The sequence below is a fragment of the Sinocyclocheilus rhinocerous genome, unplaced genomic scaffold (assembly GCF_001515625.1).
Source record: "Sinocyclocheilus rhinocerous isolate Xijiao unplaced genomic scaffold, SAMN03320098_v1.1 scaffold1870, whole genome shotgun sequence".
Taxonomy (NCBI): domain Eukaryota; kingdom Metazoa; phylum Chordata; class Actinopteri; order Cypriniformes; family Cyprinidae; genus Sinocyclocheilus; species Sinocyclocheilus rhinocerous.
The window spans coordinates 79,273-102,072 of record NW_015664009.1 but is presented as its reverse complement, the minus strand read 5'-3'; the positions used below and the strand labels follow the sequence as shown (position 1 = coordinate 102,072).

Below are 22,800 nucleotides of genomic sequence, written 5' to 3'. Positions count from 1 at the left end.
CTCAGCTTTCTAAAATAATGTGGTTAATCACAGTTCTTTCATGATTTAACAGGAGGGGGCAATTAATTTTTCACGTAGGGCCAGGTAGGTTTGGACAGCTTTTTTCCCTTAATAAATGAAATCATCATTTAAAAACTGCATTTTGTATTTACTTGCATTATCATTGTGTAATATTAAAATTTGTTTGATGATCTGAATCTTTTAAGTGTGACAAATATGCAAAAAAATTAAAAAAAAACAGGAAGGGGGCTAAAACCTTTTCACGGCACTGTATGTGAATATAATTATCACTAAATTAATTTGTGAAGGTTTTAGTATTGTTTTGAATGGAAATGTCATGTAGATTGAGTGGCAGTCTGGCCAGTGAGCCCCATAATTCTGCTGCTTGGTTTGTGTAACACCAATAATAAATATTCAATATGTATTTTTCTTTGACTGGATCTTTATCCCACAGATGTACTTCATAATGAACAATGAAAATATCTTCTGGCATTAAAATAATAGTACATTTTCAGAACTGATTACGGTATGTAAACCGAAAAAAAAAAAAGAAAAAAAAAAAACAAGGTCTGTGTGTGTGCACTGTATGAATATGGAGCTTAACAAACCAGTTCTACATACTTTGACAGGTGAAACAGAAACTTGTTTGTGTCTTTAGGACAACATATGTAAAAATGATAATCTGTCAAACCAGGCATTCATAGCTCTTTTTTTGTTTGTTTGTTTTAAGAAATAATGTGAATATATAAACAAATTTATTTGTTTAAATGAATTGAAAATGAATAATAAAAACAGTAATGTTTAAATACATCTCCAAAATAACATTCCATGCTTTGTTTCCCTTTGTGTGTTTTTTTTTCTTCACAATTGAATTAACACTCCAGTAACACACGTTCATGTCCCTGAGTGAAGGGCTGACATCTTTTTTTGTGTGAAAAACAACCTGTTTCGATGGTGAATGGAAGCACATCAGCTGCACATTTGAACAGACCAGCAAATGTTTTATATTCAGTCACATTATTCAGTTTCATTTCCTTCAGCGAGTTTCTCACTGCCCTGAGGGGACAGGAGGAAAAACTGAATAGATGACCTACTGAATATATTGCTCTTACATTTCTGGAGAAAGTTCAGACATGTCGAAGACTTTAAAGTATGTGTGTGTGTGACTGAAATGGGCAGCGAGGGAAGCCACTGTGGACCAGAGATGTTTGCGGTCTGACCTTCTTGGATGATACAAGCATGGCACACCCAAGTCTAAAGAGCTGCCATCAGCTACATGAACCCACAACTCTGTAAGAGCTAAAACAGCCACTACTTCCTCCCATTAATTAAAGTTTTTTTTGGGAAAACGATTTTGCAATTCCTCCATCATCAGAAGCAGGCATAACGCACAACATATTATCGTTCTTTCTTTGCACCGTGTAATTTAGTTTGCCCTCTATCACAATCTCTAATGCAGTGGTTCCCAACCTTGGTCCTGGAGGCACCCCAACACTGCATGTTTTAGATGTCTCCTTAATCAAACAAACCTGATTCAATTCATCAGCTCATTAGTAAAGACTCCAAGGCCTCAAATATGTGTGTCAGAAAAGACATACATCAATAGCATGCAGTGTTGGGGGTTCTTCAGGACCAGGATTAGGAACCACTGGTCTGTACTACAGTGTTCATGCCTAAAAGATACCTGTGGGGCAGCTCTTCCTCTGAATGATCCAAGTGATAACGTATGAAGAATCTCTCAGCGTCTTCTCTCTCGGCATCTGTCACGACACTCCCATTCAGGCAGGTCACTGATGGCAGTCTGCAGGCGGGAGCAATGAGATCTTCTCATCAACATTTCTACAACATTACTATCAGTTTCTAATGAGGTTAAAGTGCGAGTTCACCCAAAAATAAAAATTCACCAATTATTTTCTCTGTCATCACATTCATCCCTGGAATGACCTGCCCAACTCAATCCGAGCAGCTGAGTCCTTAGCCATCTTCAAGAAACGGCTAAAAACACATCTGTTCCATCTTTATTTGACCCTCTAGCACTTTCTATTCTATTTTAATTTTACTTTATCTATTTATCTTCTTTTTTTATATATATATATAAAAAAAACACTAGCTTTCTATTTTTTTCTATTCTATCTAGTTGTTTTTCTTTGTGTGCGTGTATAATATATATATATATATGTGTGTGTGTGTGTGTGTGTGTGTGTGTGTATATTGTCCTTATTTGTAAGTTGCTTTGGATAAAAGCGTCCGCTAAATTACTAAATGTAAATATAAATGTAAGATACATTGGACTTACTGGGCTATCATTAGACTGCGGCGCTCCGTGCTCGTGTAAGCCTGCAGTAGAGGAATGCCTTGCAACCTCACTTCTTCCAGTTTGGGCAGAAAGTTTAGCTTCTCAATGTCCTCCCATCGATTAAGCCCTGACTCACAAAAATTGTAAAAATGAAGTTTTTATTGGGTTTATGTAATTACACTGTACTAGAATAGTAATAATTAGACAATTACACACATACTATGATTATTTAGAAGCTTTCCCAGCAACTGTCACAAACACGATGATACCTGAGTTGTGCAGATTTATTCTTCGAAGGTTAGGGAAGAGCCGCTGAAGGATTTCTCCCGAGTCTTGAATGGAGCTCAGGTAGTTGTTGGCCATGACCAGTGTGTCCAGTGCAGGGAACATGGAGCCAAATTTTCGTACTTCACTCCACTCGTGGAGGCTGTTATCTGTGATGTGAAGCAGACGCACTGTGGGGAAGGGCATGGCGGCCGGTGTCACAGTGGTGTACTCATTAAGGCACAGGAACAGCTCCTCTAGTCTGGACAAAACAGATCAATATTAGTGGAGAGCTGTCATACCAGAGGCACCTTCATAAAGTCTGATGGTTCACTTTAAAGCAAGAAAAGAGCTGTTCTCACTGGCCATAATGTTATCTGAAAGCCATTGAATGAATTCAGAGTGAATTCTCTCAAACATCATTTATAGCGCAATACAGTAACAAGGTAAAGTGAATGATCCCATGAGAATCAACAGTGTCATGATGATGGTACAAAGAAAATAAATGATAACTGAATAATTTATGCAAGACATATGCAAGATTGCATGTACACAGCCATTAAAATACTCTGCATGTGAAAAAAATATATAAAATCAATACCATGTCTCAAAAATCTGGCCAGAGCAATCAATACCACACATGTACACAACTAGTAACTGTTACACATAATATCAGTCTATATTTTTTCAAAACTACAAAAACCTCAAGAGTTTAAAATGCGACTCACTCAGGCATCTCTTGTGTGAATGTGTGCACTGTGTCCCAGGACACCTGGGTATTGTTAAGAACGAGGCGGCGGATGCTAGAAAAGGCCTTTGCGCAGTCCGGCTCCAAGACTGCATCATTCAGCTGATTAGAGCTGAGGTTCAAGAACTCCAGGTTCGGGATGTTAGAAACAATCTTGCTGATCTAGAATAGATTAAAGGGTTAAAAGACACATTTTAGGGACATAAAAATGTATAATATACATACACACACACATACATATATGAACAGAATTAATTTAAAATAGAAACTTCTATAACATTATGAATGCCATTACTGTCACTTTTGATCAATTTAATGTGTCCTTGCTGAATAAAGGTACATTTGTCTTTAAAAAAAAATCTTACTGACCCCAAATCTTTGAACAGTAGTGTATGTTTATTTATTAATACTACTGTATATTTACAGATCATAAAATCAGTCATTTCAGTCAGTTTCTCACATAAAGCAATACAGCGCATGAGTCATATGGACTATTTTTATGGTGCTTTTTCTGTATTTTTATTTCGAGCTTGACAGCCTCTTCGCTTTGAATTGCTGTTTTACAACATAAGGTTGTTTAGCAATTCTTTAAAAATTTCTCCTTTTGTGTTCCAGAAAAAAGTATAACAGCATATGAAATTGGATGAAAATGAAAGTGTGGATCCTCCGATCCTCAGACTAACTAACTCACCTCATGCCAGTCTTGGAGCTTGTTATGGGACAGATCAAGTTCAACTACATGAGCACAGAAGGCAGTGATTTCTCCCTCTTCTCCTGCATGACTGATTCCACAGCCATTCAAAACCAGAACACTGGGCAGGTTCAGACGGTCTGAAGGCAGAATGACCACATAACTAATGAAACACAACAACAGCTTACAGCTGCCAAAGTAAACGCTAAAATCACCAAGGAACATTACATGACTTGTTTTTAACTAACCCAAGCCTCACCTTTCATAGGTGATCCCTGATGTTCAGACGGCACAACCACGACACCCATGCCTGGACCCCGACGGCAAGGGAAGTTTTCCGGGCTGTACTTCTCACTGATCGCCTGCATAAAGGTGCGGCCTTCTGTCTCAGAAGCTTCCATTGCACCGGCCAACACCGTGCACCTTATGCAACTGTAGATACATAGTTATCAAAACGTTTATAGAGACAAAGTGTGTCATTAAACAATATTAAATAGTTGCTAGTTAAATGTGCAGAAATAACCAAGCCATTCGTAGGTCGATTTCCCAAAATGCTGTTTGAGGAGTCATACATAGCTCAGTCAATGGCGTGAGTTTGAGGTGGGACTGTCTGTTTGTCTGAATGATCCCGAACTAGACTTACTTTGTCATGAAATAGTCAAATTATCTGATATTTGAAGAGGCTTACTGACCTTGACATAGAGCCATGTTCTATAAATCACTTCCTCATTGTACCACATGACTTTCAGTCTTTTATTAATCTTACATAATACTGGTTTTGCTTGAACTATTATTATATATATACACACTTAACTAATACATACTGTAAATATATAAGTATTTACAGCATTTATTAGTTACAGTATGGGTGCCTCCATCATCCATCATTTATTAAAAAAGTGTGTCATGCCATGACCCATGTGTCAGACAACCTCAAGCAGTTCAGTTAAACATATAATGAGAAGCTGCAGCCCTCTGGGCTAAAAGTTCCATTTTTAAACAGAACTGGCCTAGATTTAACCATCTGCTGAATAAAGTCATGTTCTTGCCGACTTTACTGAGAATAGCATTTACTGTCTTATAACAAAAATAAGTTAATCCACTAATGAATAAGCATATTGAATACGCTTTTCCTTGATTAACCGATATGTATATGAGAAGCAAGAATATTAAATGCTCTCACCTGCTGCGCAATTTGTCCTCACAGGTCCAAAGACACAGCTGTGCCATAAAATAAGGTTTACTTTTACTACAAAAGTTATTTGTCCTTTGAGTGTCAGGGCTCAAACGGAAAATGTGGCTGCAAACCAGCAAAGAGACTGGGCTCTGCTCAGCGTCCTCACGGCACTTCTCAGAGATAACAGCACTCTGCAGAAAGAAGACACCAGGTCAGCAAGAAGGACAGATGACCAATTCACCTTCAGCTGTAACTACACTAATCTGCCTCAACAAACCAACACACTCAATATGCATATGAAAAACCTTAATGTTGTTACAACTCAGAGCAGGTTTACAGGCTCCTAAGGAAAACACACGAAAAAGAGACCAACACCATGTAAACACTCTTTCGACAGCTGTGCATATAAAAGTACTAAAAGAACAATAGCTGACTTGTTAAACAAAAAGTTGCCAATACAATACACTGCCTAAAGCAGTTTCATTAAAGTCTAGCGTTTTGAGTACCAACTTACAAAAAAAAGAGCTGATGTCTTTACATTTTACAGCATGTTGCACATTTAATACGAATTAAGAAATACCTATTAAATAAAAATTATATCAAATAGTAGCTGTAGAGCAAAAGCAGTACAAAAATGGCTGAAATTAAAGAATAAAAACTATGAAAAATGACTTTTTATGGATGACGATTAGATATGTATTAAATTATACAGGCAACTGCAATAAATTAGTTGATATTTTGTAATTTACAGAATATCTGTTTACATTTTAACATACAGAAATAACTTTCAAAGAGACAATGCTTGAACTACAAAACTAGCACACACATACACAAACACACAATTTGTTTTTTCACAATTTGTTGGTTTCTATGGTTCTCCATATTCATAATGTTTTTATACTGTACAGACTGCATTTTCTATCGCCCTGCACCAACCCTACCCCTCACAGAAAACTTTGTGCATTTTTAGATTTTCAAAAAAATTAGATTTTTTTTATCCTTTTGAATTACAAGGACACCGGAAGTGTCCTCATAAATCACCCTCACATTGCAATACCGGTCATATCCATGCCATTATACAAATTTGTGTCCTCATAAACCACATAAACATGTATACACATACACACACACATATAATAATATTTCATTGCAAATCTACCCAACACTACCCACAACCACATAACGTACTGTACATGAGTATAACCAGCATTCGTACATTTTCAAACAAGGAACCTTTTACAAGCCACCACATGACAATTACGTAATGATAAATTGATAAAGGTTAGTGCTTTTATAATATACCAGGGCATACTAAATCAGTGCCAGATGAATTTCCCTTGAGCTACTGCACGAAGATTCATATATTAAAGCTGACAGAACCAGTCACCAAAACAGACGACTAAATGTTAGAAGACACGAAACGAGAATGTATCTTTGTAAGTCAACACCTGAGAATGATCATACTTCAGCTAATATTTAGCTAGCTTGAGCCGAAAACATCCCTCCATCATCATAAAGTGTCTTACACTGAATGAGCAGCTCCTCAGTGAGACGCGGGACAGGACGCTGTAATCCAAACCAACTCCTAACCGTCAGTTTATCCACGTCGTGTCATTTGAAGACTCGCACTTTGATCGCCAAACTGTTCCTCGTCGCTTTTGTTATTGTTGATAAATCTGTCACGGAAGTGGCGTCACTCCAGCTGGGTGCTCTTGATTGGCCCGTTCAGTTGTGCTGTCTGAGCGCCCTCGCTGGCGGAGCGGAGAACAACAGGCATTTAATAAAAGGCATTTTTTTCTGGATTTAAAATACCTCGCGATTCAGGTTGTACATCTACATTTATAGATCAAGTAGTTTCCATTAGTTTTTAAAAAATAATATTTACAGCATGAATTAAGAACGCAAAAGATGATCAGAAGAGATGAGACTGACTGAGGAGGAGTCAGTTAAGCATCACTGATCATGGCAGAATAGTAAGGGACAGAAATATCTTTGATTACAGACCAAATATTGCAAACCGTAGTGCTGATTCAGAGATCTTTCAGATTGCCTAATGCCTCCCTCTAGTGGTGGGAAAACTTCTCACAGGGACATTACTTCTGGCTACTTTGAGGAAAGCTGTTGCAGATGGATCAGTGTTGTTAAAGCTGCAGTACATAACTTTTTTTGGGTTAAAGGGGTCATATGATGTGATTTCAATTTTTCCTTTCTCTTTGGAGTGTTACAAGCTCTTGGTACATAAAGAAGATCTGTAAAGTTGCAAAGACTAAAGTCTCAAATCCAAAGAGATATTCTTTATAAAAGTTAAGGGTCAACCACGCCTACCTAAAACGGCCCGTTCTAACACGCCCCCACATGTCTATGTCACAATGTGGGAAGATTTGCATAACGCCGCCCAAATGTTCACGCAAAGAAAGAAGGCGTAACTTTTTATTCTCGCTGTAGTATTGCTGTAGTACTGGAGGCGGACGCACTAACAAGGAGGCTAAAGATTGCAGGCACTAGCGTCAGTCCCCTGAGATCAGGGGAGTGAGGTTTACCTGCACAGCACCTACTCGCTGGCCTCCGTTAAACTCACCCCCCTAAGACTCACTCCCATCCGGGTCACGGCACCAATGTAACCCCTCTCTCCCCGGTCCTCACCGCCACACCTCGTTCTTGTTCCGAGTGGGTCTCGAACCCGGGTCTCCGGCATGGGCGTCGGACGCACAAACAAGGAGGCTAAAGACTGCAGGCACTAGCGTCAGTACCCTGCATCATTACGTCACGTCTGTAAACATAAAGAAGTTGTCCCGGCTATCTCATGTGAGGATTCTGCAGGTGGCCGATCGTTTATAGCCTTTTCTCGCAGCAGCTGGAATAATTAAATATATCATTTTGATGGCGGGATTATAATCCAGAAAGGTTTATGTGTTTATGAAACACATGTGAATGAAATTAAATTATATTCCAGTTTTAAATGTGCTTCTGATTACAGATAACCTGGGATTACACAAGATTTATATTTTAAAGACAAGCATTTAGTTGATCCTGATAAGCGATCGTCGTCACAGTTGTAAACACGGCGGCTTTCTTCTTTCGTGAGGAGGTTTAGCATCACGTTAAAGAACGCCACACACACGTCTCCCGGAAATCCTGTATAATTCAACCAATCCGATGCCGACTTCGAAACTCCTGAAGTGTTTCCACTTTTGTGTGCCATATGCATCAGACATTCAGCCAACGGTCCGTGGGCGTGAGGTCTGAGGCTGAGACAACGCTGGAGCACAACCCACGCAAGGAAGATAATTCTGCAGACAGCTGCAATTGCAGGTTTTCAAACAGAGATGGCGACAAAGAGGCAAAACTTACGGACTGCAGCTTCAATGTTAACTAGTCTAAAACGAAATTTAAATAAAATAAAAAATAGATATTAAATAAAAAAAAACTTTTAATTTTTTTAAATACAAAAAAAAACACGAAAATCAGAAAAGTAAAAGAAACTGTAATAAAATAAGAAAAGAAACTGTAATAAAATAAATAAAAGCTAAATAGAATTAAAAATTAATAAAATGTAAAAAGTACATAATTAAATTATTAATACTACCTCAATTAAATTGAAAATGGAACATAAAAATGTTAATTCAAAATATTAAGAAATATTATAATAGTAAATAAACAATCCTAAAATAACACGTATATGGACATAACTTTTTTTTTTTTTATGGACATATGTGTCTCAAAACTTTTAAAGTTTACTCTAGCATGACCTTATTACTATCATTATTATATATGAGGCTATGTATATGAGCATATTAATTAATATGAGGACAAGGACGTTAATTTAAATTTTTTTTTTTTTGAAAGATGTGGAAATCATCTAAAAGAACACAGATGGGCCACTTTTACAAGACTTTTCAGAATGATAAATTGTACTTGCTCTTTTCATAAAGTCTCAGAGATTGATATACAATAATCAAAGCATTTATATTTGCTGCGAAGAGACAATGTTATTGCATATTAACAAGCATAATATTTTTCTAAATTTATAAAGCCCATAAATGAGTAAAATGAGCTTACGTACATGTACGGCAATGTATATATATATGAAACTCTAGATGGCACAGTCCGATAGGTCACTCAATCTGACATAATGACATCATCACATGGCGCAGCTGATTGGTCCTTTTTGTATCAGCAGCCAATAAGCTAGCTGCTCAACATTCAAATACTTGGCTAGTGCTTGCTGTAGCAGTTGCAGCAAACTTCAGAACCCCCTACCTTACCCAGCTCCACCTGTATAGCTCTGCTACGAGGTGATTCATGTATGCTATATCGGGGTTATTTCATATGTTATATGTGCAGCAGCAGTATTTCTTACATGCTCACAGCAGCATGTTGTGGATGTAATTGGCAAAAGCAATTCTCGGTACTTGCTCTGCTAAAGCAGCAGCAGCAGCATAGCAGATCTATTCCATCAAGACCAAACACATTAACATTGTCATGTACATTACCATGCCAATCCCTCCGAGAGTTGTCATGACAGAAAAAAATATTCATAATTATTTATGCTAATCCAATATAATAGCGCAGAGTAACATATTGAATTGGTGTGAAGACATCTGTTGTCTCTTCTGTGGTATCCTTCCTCAGGCACAGTGATTAAAGTATTCTGCTTCAGACCGCTCACCTGCAAACAAAATTGAAAAAAGCTGCAATGGTGCCAAGACTTAAACGTCTAGAAATAATTAAGTGCTGAGTAATTTAGACTTACTGGTCTGGTAGTAATCATAGATTTTTACAACCGCTGGCTTGAGGTTTTTAACTGAGAAGATTTGTTTAGTACGTAGTGTTTGGCAGAAGAGCATGTACTTTTGAACCTGTAAAACATATAAAACTCAAATTACATTAGATTAATCAGTGCTATGATATTGTACAGCATTTTTGCTATATTATATAAGGTTTCAAAACAGATTTTATAGTTAATTATTTTAAATCACACTGGTTGTCATTATAAACCATACATGTTATCATTCCCACCTCTTGAAGATACATGATCACGTGGTCATCTTTGGATTCAACACGATGTACTGATTTCTTTAACTGTGGAAAAACATTTTTGGTGCAAACTAAAATATTAGAAAAGATTTGGGGAAATGTGCAGCATTTACTGTCATGGATGCTGAATTAAACGGCCTTACCGCATCCAGGGAAGAGGGCTCTAGTTTGAAACCAGATAAGAGTTTCATATCTACAATGACCATGTTAGAACTGTCTTGTGTCCCAGTATACCTGAACGGATAACAAAACATATAAAAATATAGAATATTTGCAATAATCAAGTAAAGAATTAAATCTTAACACTGAAGGTGTAAATCAGAATCTGCTCTTACATAATATCTAATACGACATTCAGAATTTGTCCTGACCCGCTCTGACACAGTCCCCCAGTCCTAGCAAAGATTTGTAATGCCTTAGAATCCTTGGGAGTGGGGATATTGTAGAAAAGAGACATCTAGAAGAGAGTCACATTAGGACATTAGGATTAGAACATTAGGACATCTCTTTAAGCTATCATCATAATGTGGTTCAGCAATCATGTGTTTGATTTGAGTAGTTTGAGTCACCTGTGTGGAGGAGAATCCTCCATAGGCATTCTGCTGCTTCACAAGCCAGCTGACAATCCTGTTAGCAAAGCCCAGATCAGCTGAAGTGAGTGAATCTGCAGTGAGAGCAGCTAGCAGCACATATGAGCTGATCTCCACTGCCAGAGAATCAGAGTCATCAGCAGATGCAGACTGAGACCAGTGGAGATGAGACCCTTTAGGACACATGGACAAAATAGATACCAGTAACTCAACAAGCAAAAACAAAACAAAAAAAACATTACAGTCATAAAAGACAACCGAAAGTAGCCAGAAACAAATCTCTTACCATCTGAAATAGCAGCATCCTCCAGTTTCCTGAAAAGCTGCTGTCGAGTGTGCTTGTCTCTAGCCAGACTGAAAGTGTAGGCGAGCAGAGCAGTGGTGTAAGTATTTCGGATATCGCCAACAAAACGCTTTAAGTATGACAGACCTTTGCTCACAGCAGGATCCTACAACAGAAACAGTGCATGTGACAAATATATAAGAGCCTTATAAAATAGTACAGTTTGTGCTTGACAACATGTAGACCGTACTGACCATAACTGATGTGTTCAGCTCGAGTAGTGATGCAGTTATATAGGCAGTGATGGTCACACCATCACTTACACCCCCCTAAAATACACAGATAGCAAATAAAGGCATCTATTACGAAAATGTTCATTTTTAAATAAGCAATTTTGACTTCTTATAACAAGACAAATGAAATTGAGAACCAAAATTGCTGAAGTCATTAAGACTTATTTTCAGACAATATATTTAATTATTCTATATTATTTTTTATTTTTTTCCTTTCATCATTTTAAGCTGTGTGCACTGAATTTATTTAATACACGAGTTTCACAATTTGAGTTGAATTACTGAAATAAATGAACTTTTCCACGACATTCTAATTTATTGAGATGCACCTGTACACATTTTGCTTCATTATACCAACAATTTACAAATGGAATAACAATTTACAAATGTTAACAATTTTGTACCTAAAATAAATATATCTTGTTTTAGAAATGTTATGTAATTAATGTAGATATTTATAGTGGAAAACTGATTAAGTTCACTGATTTATATAAATATTTGTAATACCTTGTAATATTTTTTACCTTCATTCTGTTATTCAAGAGTTTTCCCCTGCTCTCATATAAACCATCTGGTCTTTGGTGGTGTATCAGCCATTGCTTTGAATTCTGAATTTTTTGGGGGTCAATAAAGATGTAACGCTGTGCTTTCCCAAAAGTCCTCAGCACAAATGCGGTCAGCCTGTTAATTGAATTCAATTTAATACATTTATTCAGACTCATCTGGAGATTTGTGATGTGGCTTTTAAGATATCGCCATCTTTTGATTTAAAACAATATTCTTTGCTGGACATTTGGGTTTTGTGTAATGGTTTATTTATGAGGTAAAAACAGGAGTTCATACCATGTATTTCCTTCTCCCTTTCCAAATGTAGTATATGATCCATCTGAATTCTCATAGTTGAGTTGCCTTTGATACCCTGTTCAATATTTTGGTTCAGATTATTTTCCTTAAATGTACTGAAAAACATTAGAAATAGTATGAAATCCATCTGAATGGCATCTCACCACTCTTAAGGAAGCCGGTGGCTCTCTCTCGGATGGCTGAGGTGAGCTGCTCTGTGTTTTCCAGATACTGCAGAATGTAAATATTGGGAGAAAGAACAGCAATATTTTGTTCTCCACAGCCATACGGCATCTGTAATAATCCGTGAAGATTCCTTAGTGCACGACCCAATATGTCTCCTGCAAGAGGACATGATTGTACATTTCTACATCAGAAATATTCACAAGACGGTACTGATGTAAAGGTATGACTTTTTTTCTTCACCAAGCACTGAAACAGCAGCACTTCCTGATCCCTCTATCATATTTTTGGGAAATGCCAGCTCTACTTCCTCCAAGAGGTTTTGCCCTGTAAATGGAGGCACAAAAGCAATTCATTCTTTCTCATGCAACATTTTTATGACATATATGAGTGCACAGCCATTACCTTTGGGGCAAAGCAGCCAGCTGTGGCTGTTAGTCTTTTCGATTCCTTCAGCCTGAGGAACACAGGTTAATGTTAGCACAGTTTAACCTTTTTAGTTCTTTGACTGCAATGTAAAGGTAGAGTTTTAGATAATATAACTTGCAATAATGCATTGCATGCCATGGTTAAAAGTGGCTTCTATCAATTGCAGATCATTGCCAAATTGAAGAGAATTTTGTCTTTTAATGACATGGAAACTGTGATTCATGCTTTTATTTAATCTAGATTGGGTTATTGCAACTCGTTATATTTAGGATTGTCTAAGTGCCTGCTCTCACGGTTGCAGCTAGGGCAAATGCTGCAGCTAGACTATTGACAGGCACAAGGTCCAGCGTTTCTCCGAAGCTGGCTTCTTTGCACTGGCTTCCTGTTGATTTTAGAGTCCAATACAAAGTTTTGATCATGGTTTTTTAAAGGTTTGCATGCTCTTGCTCCGAAGTACATATCATGCCTGTTACAGCATCATTGTGTTGCTAGACCTTTAAGATCATCTCAGAGTTTGCTTTTACATGTGATTGAGCATGGAGATTGAGCCTTCTTTGTGGCAGCCCCACATCTCTGGAATAGTCTCCTTTGCATATTAGATCCTGGACTAAATAGATTTTTTAATCTATGCTGAAAACTCTATAATTGCCCCAAGGTGTTGGAACAATGAAGAGTGATGTATATTGTGTTGTGTGTCTATTTGAGTAATTTTTTGAAAAGCACTTTGGTCAACTTTTTTGTTTTAAATGTGCTATATAAATACATGTTGATTGATTGATTGTATTTGCATAATATGTTTTTACCCACATTTACACGCAAGCTTTGTGTGACCGTGTCAATGCGTCCTCTCTCTGGCACGCTCACAATCTCATTGTCACACACAGTCTGGGACGCCTCTGCCTCTGCACTGACTGTAATATTCAAGACTCCTACAACACAAGACATGCACATGAAGATTGACAACACAGAATGAAAAAAAAGATTTAGACTGGAAAACTCACCGAGAACAGAAGGAGTGAGGATCCATTTAAAGGACATTTACACGCAAGCTTTGTGTGACTGTGTCAATGCGTCCTCTCTCTGGCACGCTCACAATCTCATTGTCACACACAGTCTGGGACGCCTCTGCCTCTGCACTGACTGTAATATTCAAGACTCCTACAACACAAGACATGCACATGAAGATTGACAACACAGAATGAAAAAAAAGATTTAGACTGGAAAACTCACCGAGAACAGAAGGAGTAAGAATCCATTTAAAGGTTTTTCTTCCATTAGCACACAGACAGGATGAATACTGATCATCAGAGGAGGCTTTGAGAGTGTAGTCTGAGGAAGGAGCTGGAGTCACTTTAACCTGTCAGTCAAACACACATGATTAGTGGCATATTTGATATGATTGGATAAGACTGAGTCTGAAGTCTCACCATGATGCACTTGGACAGATAGTTGAAGACAGTGGCCTTCAGCTCAAAGATCTCCCCACGGATGATGGAGTAAGGCAGAGAGAGCTCCAGGAAGAAGGGCTGGAAAACTGTCAGCTGAGCAGGAGGAGCCAGACCCAGACCTTTGGAGGACAGACAGAAGGCCTCCGTGTCCCAAGAGGTGATGGTGTCAGGAACCGTGACAGGAACCTGAGCTGATCCAGAGTCCCTGAAGAGCATTTGCATTTATTAACATAACATTTACCAAACGAGTACCAAATATATTTTAAGTGAGTGGCACCTTCAGACTTTTTAACCTATTATTCACTCACCCAACCTCAACAAATTCCCAGATCCAAGTTTCTGGGAAGAATGTGCGAATGGTTTCCTCGGGTAGAGATGTGAGAGCAATACCAGATCCTATACTTCCTGTAGTATTGACCAGCAAAAAACAAAAGTAATAAACAATGAAAACCTGAACCACCCTATATTGTACTGCAAAATAAAAAAATTAGTATTTAATAATAATAATAATAATAATAATAATAATAATAATAGTATTACCGCATGGTGAACCTCAAGAGGGACAAGAGATTCTAAATTATTTTCATTAACAATTCAAAAAATAGGGAAGATAACTGGCACATGTTGACACATTTGTTCCCAAATGCATGTTATAAGCGACCCAAACTCACAGCACTTGCAGCGATGGAGTTTGTTTGGAGCAGCATTTACTGTTAATTGAGCCACTCTGAGCCACTTGAAAACACAATGAGCTGCTCGTGTGTAAATGGAAACAGTCCCACGCAACACTTCAGAGCAGAGTCCTGCATTGGTCTTGTTTGATAAACCCACACCCGCATTTGAGAAAAAGTAACAGACATGCAGCCCAATATGTTATGTTTAAATATGCCCAATATGTTTAATATGAATAGATTAAATATACAGAAAGCGAGCCAAGAGCGCTGCCTTTAATAGCTACAGCTGACAGTCAGTGACAGCGCCATTTGCAACAATGCGCAGTGCTGCAAATCATGCTGTAATTAAGCCTTTAACAGTCTTCAGACAGGTTGTGAACACAAGCACAGGACTGTTTGAAAGCAGCTGACTATCAGCATGTACTGGATTGAGTCGAAATAGTCTTGGCTATCGCAACCCGCCCGTTTTTTTTTTTTTTTTGTAGCATTTGGTGCTTGGCAAGTGTTCATTTTGAACCTGAGATGCTAAGGTTGTCCCATACACAGCTGCTAGATGTGCTGTCAAAAGCAATCAATATATGAAAATTGCATACATTTAAAAATGCACCATGTTGCAGTTTTAGTAATTGTTTAAGGTCATTTCGAGATTCACATGGGTCCTAATTCTCAGGTAGGATAAAACAGAAATATGTAGACTATAACTGTGGCAAAATCATATTCCTGACCTGCAACTCCAGCTCCTCCAAATGGAATTCCTAGACCCACTGGGCTCATTCCAACCCCTGGACCCACTGCACCTGGCAAACCCACTGGACCCATTGGACCTGCTCCAACTCCAGCATTTCCTGGGATAGCTCCTGCTATGCCTCCATAAGATGGTGGGTGAACAAAACCCATAAAACCTGGAATTTTACAGGACATTTACTTTACAGTTTATTTTTTAGAACACATCCATGGTACATACATATAGATAGAAAATAAACAGATGTCTTACCACCAAACATTCTCTGATAAAATGCATCTCTAAATTTAATACAGGATGGCATTTTAATAATCAAATTTGTCACCACCTTCAATCCCATGTTCTTATCCAGATGACAATGTAAAAAGGCAAGAGACAATGTGTTACTAAAAGTATTTCCGATGCTAACTGTATATTTTTTGTCTCAAAACATTAATCAAAATAAACCTTTTAAATGAAACAAGCCTCAAACCCCCAACATTTTAAATATTTACCCTGAAACTCGCATAGACAGCATCTGCCTTACTCTCTGAGGGGTAAGGGTAGGATGGCATTGGTGTATATGGAGGTGGAGTAAGAAGAGACTGAGAACTTCTTATAGATCTAATATTAAAGCAATCCTCTTGATCTTCAATGTCATATGGAAAAAGCCTGGCTGGTAACAGCTTAAAAACCTGCAGAAGGATGGAGCAAATAGTGATTTTGGAATTTGATTGTGAAAAGTGTCAAAACTGAAGACAGGTCTGAAATATATATTACTTTGTCAGCATCTAGACGTTTCCCGGAATCCATGATCAGGACGCTCTGATCTACAGCACTGAGGCCGCACAGTGAACCAGGCTGAGCTGAGATCTGGAGAGTGTTTTCTTCACCAGGAACAGCTATAGTCGGAGAAAACCGCAGTGACACCTGTGATGCACAGTGGTCCAGTCTTTAATTTTAAAACAAAATCAAAGTATTTCAACCAATCATTACTAAATACTCTGACTAATTATTACACGGCTATCAGGAATACTTCTGATATGGCATTTAGAGGATTCTCAGATCTAATATTTCCTAATGTTTGCTGTCATCCAAGGCAATGCTGTTTATCAATCCACTCATCCACATAACTGAAACCAAAGTTTCCCTCGAAATCGTCCATTACAATGCTAAAAAACAATCAACTAAGCTTAGCAACAATTCTATAATTAAAATAGTAATTTATTGATAAAATGGTATAAGTATTTCAACATTTCCTATTCACATACACATTTATTTGGTGAGTAGCATGTAATAAGTCAGCTGGTCATTACTGCAAAATAAACTCAGAGACTGTACATTCTTACATCTTTTATATACATGCAATCTCCATATTTTAATGGACTCAGCCAGCATACCTTGTTTTCAAAACATTTCTCAATTTGAAATGTTCTGGAAGCAGCTAGTACAATTTCACTGGGCGGCACACAGTAAGCGAGAAACTCCATCTTAGGAGCCATCCGGACACGAACAGGGACTTTAAACATCAGTTCTCCCTCCACTACTCCATCAGAGCCTTTCACCTCAAAGTTCTTATAGCCATGGTAGACTATCTCTTCTCTAGATGAAACCTGAAAAAGTGAAAAGCACAGCGAATTAAATAGCTGAATGCAAAAATGTCTGTGCAGTGTTCAGCTTAATTCCTGCACCCACCAGGTAGACTATGGTAACAGAACCACTTTCAACAGTCTCTCCAGCAATAGTGTACTGCACGGTTACTGAGATCTCCTCCTCGCATTTCAGCGGTTCCTCTAGAGACTTTATAACCAGCTGACTCACTTTTTCTGGGCTTTCTTTGGATTTTATTTGCAGAGTTTTGTATGCAGATTCAAAGTTGAATGGACTACCAAATTGATTGGTGAATGAAGCATATGCCTGTCAGGAGCAGATAAATAAAACACACAGTCAGAAAAATCAGCTGCAACTGATTAAGATAAATGCAGAAATAACTGAACGCCTAAGGATTTGCACTGGTGAATGAATATCACCACTGCAACCGTAAGTGAAACATTTATTTCAGCAGTACTATGCTTGAATTCATCTATTATAGATTGTTTTGAATGGACAGCATCTGCTACGCAGCACAAAACTAACATAGCCTATATGCATACAAATGAAAAGCTCACCGATACATAAATAGATGTACTTATCACAAGGGATGTATTAATTGTGAAATGGGCCAACCCATTGATGTCTGTGGTAAGTTCTTGAGGCTGAGACAGGTCATGTTGAACAACAACCTTAAAGTAAGGAAATGGGGTTCCTTTGGAGAACTCAACTTTAACCTGGTGGAAAAACAGAACCTCATCAAGGACATGCATTAGTCAAACAAAATGCAGATAAAGATTATTAAATGAAAAAGCCAAGTCAAAATGATGATTGTTTATATATTTAGAAACAAGAAAGACTAATTCCCTGTAACCTTTGCTTGTATGACTGATCCTTTCTCAAAGAACTCTGGCAGGTCAATAAATTTGATGCTACCAATAGTATAGGTCAAAAACACATTTTCAGTCCTTTCCATTGAGATGTCTGGAAAACATAAAAAGGTAAAATGGTGAAATCTTCAGCACAACCCATCAAGTATGAACAATTTTTGATTTAGCAATGCATTGAGCTCTTTTGTTTTCATGCAAACATGTTAGATTTTACAGTACAAACCTGTCCCCTCTTCAGTTACTGATGCAGTGAAATGAAGAGACTGTGGCATGAAATACACTTCTGAACTTCTGATGAAGAATGAAATGGGGAACATCTCAGAGACACAACAATGAACATTTAGACATACTTACTACTGCTGATCTATTAACACAGAGTGGAGTATGATACTGATAGGGATAATAAATACCGACTGGCATGGTTTTGCAGAGTCCCATCTTCACGCTACCCTGGACAGGATGTCCATGGGTGTATCTGTTAAAGACATACTGTTAACTGATCTTCCTGCCTAACGTATGTGTTCAAATTTAATGTCCAAATCACCTCACCTCCCACATACCCCCAGCTTTACTTCCTCTTCATTCGCTCTCACTGTCTTTGGTTTGTGTAATTTCACTTCGAATTTTGGTAGAACTGAACCACAAAGACAGTTATGACATTAGCCATTTTTAGCAAAGGTAAAAAGACAGGAAAATATAAGAAAACTGACTCAGTATGCAATCGAGTTTCTTTATTGGCATCTATCGTTTCATGAAGAACCTTTAACATCCATGAAAACTTTTCATTTCACAAAAGGTTCTTTAGATAATTAAAGCAATCATTCACCCAAAAATGAAAATGTTACTGAACATTTACTTACCCTCAAGCCAGTGAATGGGTGCCATCAGAATGACAGTCTAAACAGCGGACGAAAACATCACAATAATCCACATGAATCCAGTCCATATTGTAAAGCTAAAAGCTCCAAGTTTGTAAGAAACAAATCCAAGGTGTTTTAACCTTAAACTGTCCATAATCCATAATCCACTTCCTCCAGTGACAAAGTCCATCCCCTGTTGTCCTCTAACATCAAAATCTACCGACATACAGTATTTGTTTTCACTTTTATCTTAATCTGTGCATATTTCTCTCCTGATTCAGACGTGACAACTTTATATTGTTGTAATGGAAATAGGACTTAAATTTTAGCCGAAAGCAATGGTTTAAAGTTAAAATTGTCTTTATGATAGATTTATTACAAACACACAGCTTTTTGATTTACAAGATGTTGAGTTGTGTTCATTACATGTGATGCCTTTCTGATCATTCTGACGGCACCCATTCACTGCAGGATCCATTGGAGAGAAAATGACGTAATACTAAATTTCTCCAAATCTGTTGTGCTGAAGAAACAAACTTATCTACATCTTGGATGGCCTGTGGGTGACTAAATTTCAAGCAAATTTTCATTTTGGGGTAAACTATTCCTTTAAATTGTTATTCTTTTAAGAACTGTTCACTGAAAAAATTTTTTTCCAAAATTGTTCTTCTATGGCATTGCTGTAAAGCATACTGTAAATGTAAGCTAATACTCACCATACTCTTTAACCTGAAAATATTCTTTAATTGTTTGTTTGCTAGTCTCTACAAACAGCTCATATGAACCAACAGCAGCCTCTGGATTCAGCGTATGGGAAAGTTGCAGAATCTTGCCATGGGTTGATGTGGCATTAATCCACTGATTGATTCTGTTCATTCGATTGTCCTGTTTATATGAGAAGGCATTGAAAACAAACAACATGGCAATAACAGGAACATTTATGCACAAAAAATGTTTCTGTAAAAGGGGGAAAACAATAAATTAAGTTTACCTGCATTGCTACGAGTTTGTACTGTGGATGTAAACAGAACATTAGGTCTGGTTTGCATAACACTCATTGATCAGAAATAATTTACTTTCAACCCACAGCTGTTTACTCAGAGGTCCAAGTCTGAAAGTGCATTTCAGGTGCTGTATATTTGTGCAAACATGACCAATAAGGTTGGCTAAACATTTAACATTCATTATCATGCTCTCTTTACCCACAATTAAAAACTTAAAAATTGCAACCTACTGTTTCATCAATTGGCTTCAAATTTAGGTCCACCGTGAAAATCCTGAACTGAACTGTAAAATTGAGGAAGGCATTAAACATCAAGGCCAGTGAAGTGCATGTAAACAGACTGTGATCAGAGCACACTGAGGCTGAATAAAAAGCAAAATACCTGTTTGACCAGGATTGTAGATTGATTTATCTGTTCGAATTATTGTAAGTGGATTATATGATACAAATTTAACTTTCCTCTTTTTAATCAGATGAGTGTTTTTCCCTTGAGCTTCCACTTGGATCTCTTGCACTGAATCAGAGTCAGGAGCCTGTTGAACACATGCAGTTGTATCACATATCAGTATCATCTTTTCTAGGGAGCAAATATCTAAGATATTAAGGTATTTAACCTGAAAATATTCTTTAAATGTTGTTTTGAGAGTCACAATATTCTTCCATTTAGCTATTATAAATGAAAAAAAATATGATTGAAATTCATGTTGTTGCATGCATATAGGATGCTCAGATTTGTTCTATATTTACAAATACAGTTTTTAAAAAAGGAAAATATTATTTTAAGACAATGAATATGCTGTTTTAAACAACTCCAGTAGATCATTCAATGAATAACATAAATGTAATAACAGGCCTGAAAGTCAAGGCAGCGGTGGAATTCCTTCTCGGTTCTCTCCTGTAGAAGTGTTCTGTTCTGGTTATAGTTAACCAGAGAAATAGTAAGCTGCAGATTTTCTTCTGGTTTTAGAAGGCTCACACATAGTTTAGCCTCTGAGCCTGATCTTATAACGCCTGGAAATATCACCATGAAAATCCTGCAAAAAGAAAGTGCATGCACTTAATAACCCCCTTTTTAATGTGTGAAACTAATAATAGTCACTCTGAAATAAGAGCATGCATACAAACACACATGAAAGGACATACAAATTAATACAGGTGTACAATCAGACAAACAAATAAGTAAATAATAAAAAATGTTCTAACACTTACAGCTGAGAAGTTCCTTGATAGACAGAAAGCAATAAAACACATGGTATTAATATTCCTCTTTTGAGTAACACAAGAAAAAAAGCCATCATGAAGGGATTTGAAGACAGTTTACCAGCATCTAACCATGTCTAAAACTTTACCAAACACGTTTTGTTTATTTGACTGGTCACATGACCTCAGTGATGATTAACTGTTCAAGCAGTGGCGGTACAGGATGACAGGCTTTTTCTTAAAAAGACACACACACACACACACAAAAACACATTAAACAATTCACTTATAGATAGCTACAGACCTGTTTCTCTCTTTCCATTCATAGCGAAAACACTTGAACGAGTTATTTTTAACCAGGCTTCATTTTTTCTTTCACATAATAACCAACTGGATGCTAACCAGTCAGGTTTCAGAAGTGGACATTCAACTGAAACTGCGCTACTGTCAGTCACTGAAGCCTTGCGGATTGCAAAAGCTGATTCCATATCATCAGTTCTCATTCTGCTGGATCTATCTGCCGCTTTTGACACTGTGAATCATCAGATCCTCCTGTCCACCCTCTCATCACTGGGCATCACAGGGATTCCACTTCGCTGGTTTGAATTCTATCTCAGGTCTTTCAGGGTGGCTTGGGGAGGTGAGGTATCCAAAGCACATCAACTGGTCACTGGGGTTCCTCAGGGATCAGTTCTTGGACCCCTCCACTTCTCCATATACACTACATCACTGGGACCCATCATACAGGCACATAGTTTCTCCTACCATTGCTATGCTGATGACACACAGCTCAATCTTTCATTTCAACCAGATGATCCAACGGTAGCTGCATAGATTTTAGGCTGCCTGGCAGACATCTCAGCATGGATGAAAGATCATCACCTACAGCTCAACCTGGCAAAGACAGAGTTTCTTGTCTTCCCTGCCACTCCATCTCTACAGCATAATTTCACCATCCAGCTGGCTTCATCAAAAATTACCCCATCAAGTTTGGTCAGAAATCTTGGTGTAATCTTCGATGACCAGCTGACTTTCAAAGACCACATTGCAAAAACTGCTCGTTCTTGCAGGTTTGCATTGCACAACATCAGAAAGATCAGGCCCTTTCTAACGGAGCATGCTGCACAACTTCTTGTCCAGGCCCTTGTCATTTCTAGGCTGGACTACTGCAATGCTCTTCTGGCCTGACTTCCATCATGCAAATCAAACTTCTACAAATGATTCAGAATGCAGCAGAATGACTGGTCTTCAACGAGCCCAAAAGGGCCCACATCACACCTCTATTTAACTCCCTGCACTGGCTACCAGTTCAAGACATTGATGCTTGCCTATAGAACAGCCACAGGCTCAGCACCCTCCTCCACTCACTCTTGAGGATCTACATCCCCTCCAGAAGTCGGAGATCTACGAGAAAGCAACGCCTCGTGGTATTATCAAAATCACTTTCCAGAACCTTTTCATTCACCGTTCCTGGCTGGTGGAATGATCTTTCCACCCTCATCCAGAATGCTGGATCCCTGAAAAATTTCAAGCGACACCTGAAACCTCATCTCTTTCGTCAACATTTGACTTCATCCACC

At 37.9% G+C, this 22,800-nt stretch overlaps 2 protein-coding genes across 5 annotated transcripts; both read right to left on the bottom strand.

Moving 5' to 3' along the window:
• Window positions 1–1,514: 1,514 nt before the first annotated feature.
• LOC107729103 (tubulin-specific chaperone cofactor E-like protein) lies at window positions 1,515–7,085 on the bottom strand. Of its 4 annotated transcripts, none has more exons than XM_016539463.1 (8): window positions 6,703–7,085; window positions 5,183–5,367; window positions 4,259–4,431; window positions 4,000–4,139; window positions 3,289–3,470; window positions 2,566–2,822; window positions 2,297–2,423; window positions 1,515–1,801 (listed from the first exon to the last, which is right to left on the bottom strand). In XM_016539463.1, exons 2-8 carry the CDS (start codon window positions 5,227–5,229, stop codon window positions 1,639–1,641), a joined length of 1,089 nt encoding a protein of 362 aa, XP_016394949.1. In that variant the 5' UTR covers window positions 5,230–5,367; window positions 6,703–7,085; the 3' UTR covers window positions 1,515–1,638. The 4 variants fall into 4 exon arrangements, with proteins under 4 accessions (XP_016394949.1, XP_016394951.1, XP_016394950.1 ...); XM_016539465.1 differs by lacking the exon at window positions 6,703–7,085 and adding an exon at window positions 6,641–6,662; XM_016539464.1 differs by lacking the exon at window positions 6,703–7,085 and adding an exon at window positions 6,625–6,641.
• Window positions 7,086–9,690: 2,605 nt separating this feature from the next.
• LOC107729090 (murinoglobulin-1-like) lies at window positions 9,691–21,405 on the bottom strand. Its single transcript, XM_016539450.1, is given in 34 exon segments — window positions 9,691–9,845; window positions 9,930–10,035; window positions 10,196–10,258; window positions 10,357–10,447; window positions 10,549–10,670; window positions 10,750–10,976; window positions 11,090–11,252; window positions 11,341–11,415; window positions 11,904–12,060; window positions 12,223–12,298; window positions 12,387–12,563; window positions 12,649–12,732; window positions 12,811–12,862; window positions 13,871–13,992; window positions 14,065–14,191; window positions 14,262–14,487; window positions 14,591–14,687; window positions 15,682–15,864; window positions 15,951–16,041; window positions 16,193–16,372; window positions 16,458–16,607; window positions 17,078–17,290; window positions 17,373–17,594; window positions 17,846–18,004; window positions 18,142–18,251; window positions 18,381–18,510; window positions 18,512–18,632; window positions 18,707–18,791; window positions 19,734–19,902; window positions 20,009–20,029; window positions 20,252–20,304; window positions 20,403–20,553; window positions 20,874–21,054; window positions 21,230–21,405. Coding segments are annotated over 34 exon segments (4,314 nt in total). The 5' UTR covers window positions 21,319–21,405; the 3' UTR covers window positions 9,691–9,804.
• Between the last annotated feature and the right edge of the window lie 1,395 nt (window positions 21,406–22,800).

Bases quoted from the DNA above. Each gene is read 5' to 3' on its own strand.
- LOC107729103 (XM_016539463.1), bottom strand. From the start codon at position 5,229: ATGGCACAGCTGTGTCTTTGGACCTGTGAGGACAAATTGCGCAGCAG. The intron at 2,424-2,565 runs GTATCATCGTGT...TTTGTGAGTCAG, and splicing joins AATAAATCTGCACAACTCAG to GGCTTAATCGATGGGAGGAC. The intron at 1,802-2,296 runs GTAAGTCCAATG...TCCCGCCTGCAG, and splicing joins CGCAGTCTAATGATAGCCCA to ACTGCCATCAGTGACCTGCC.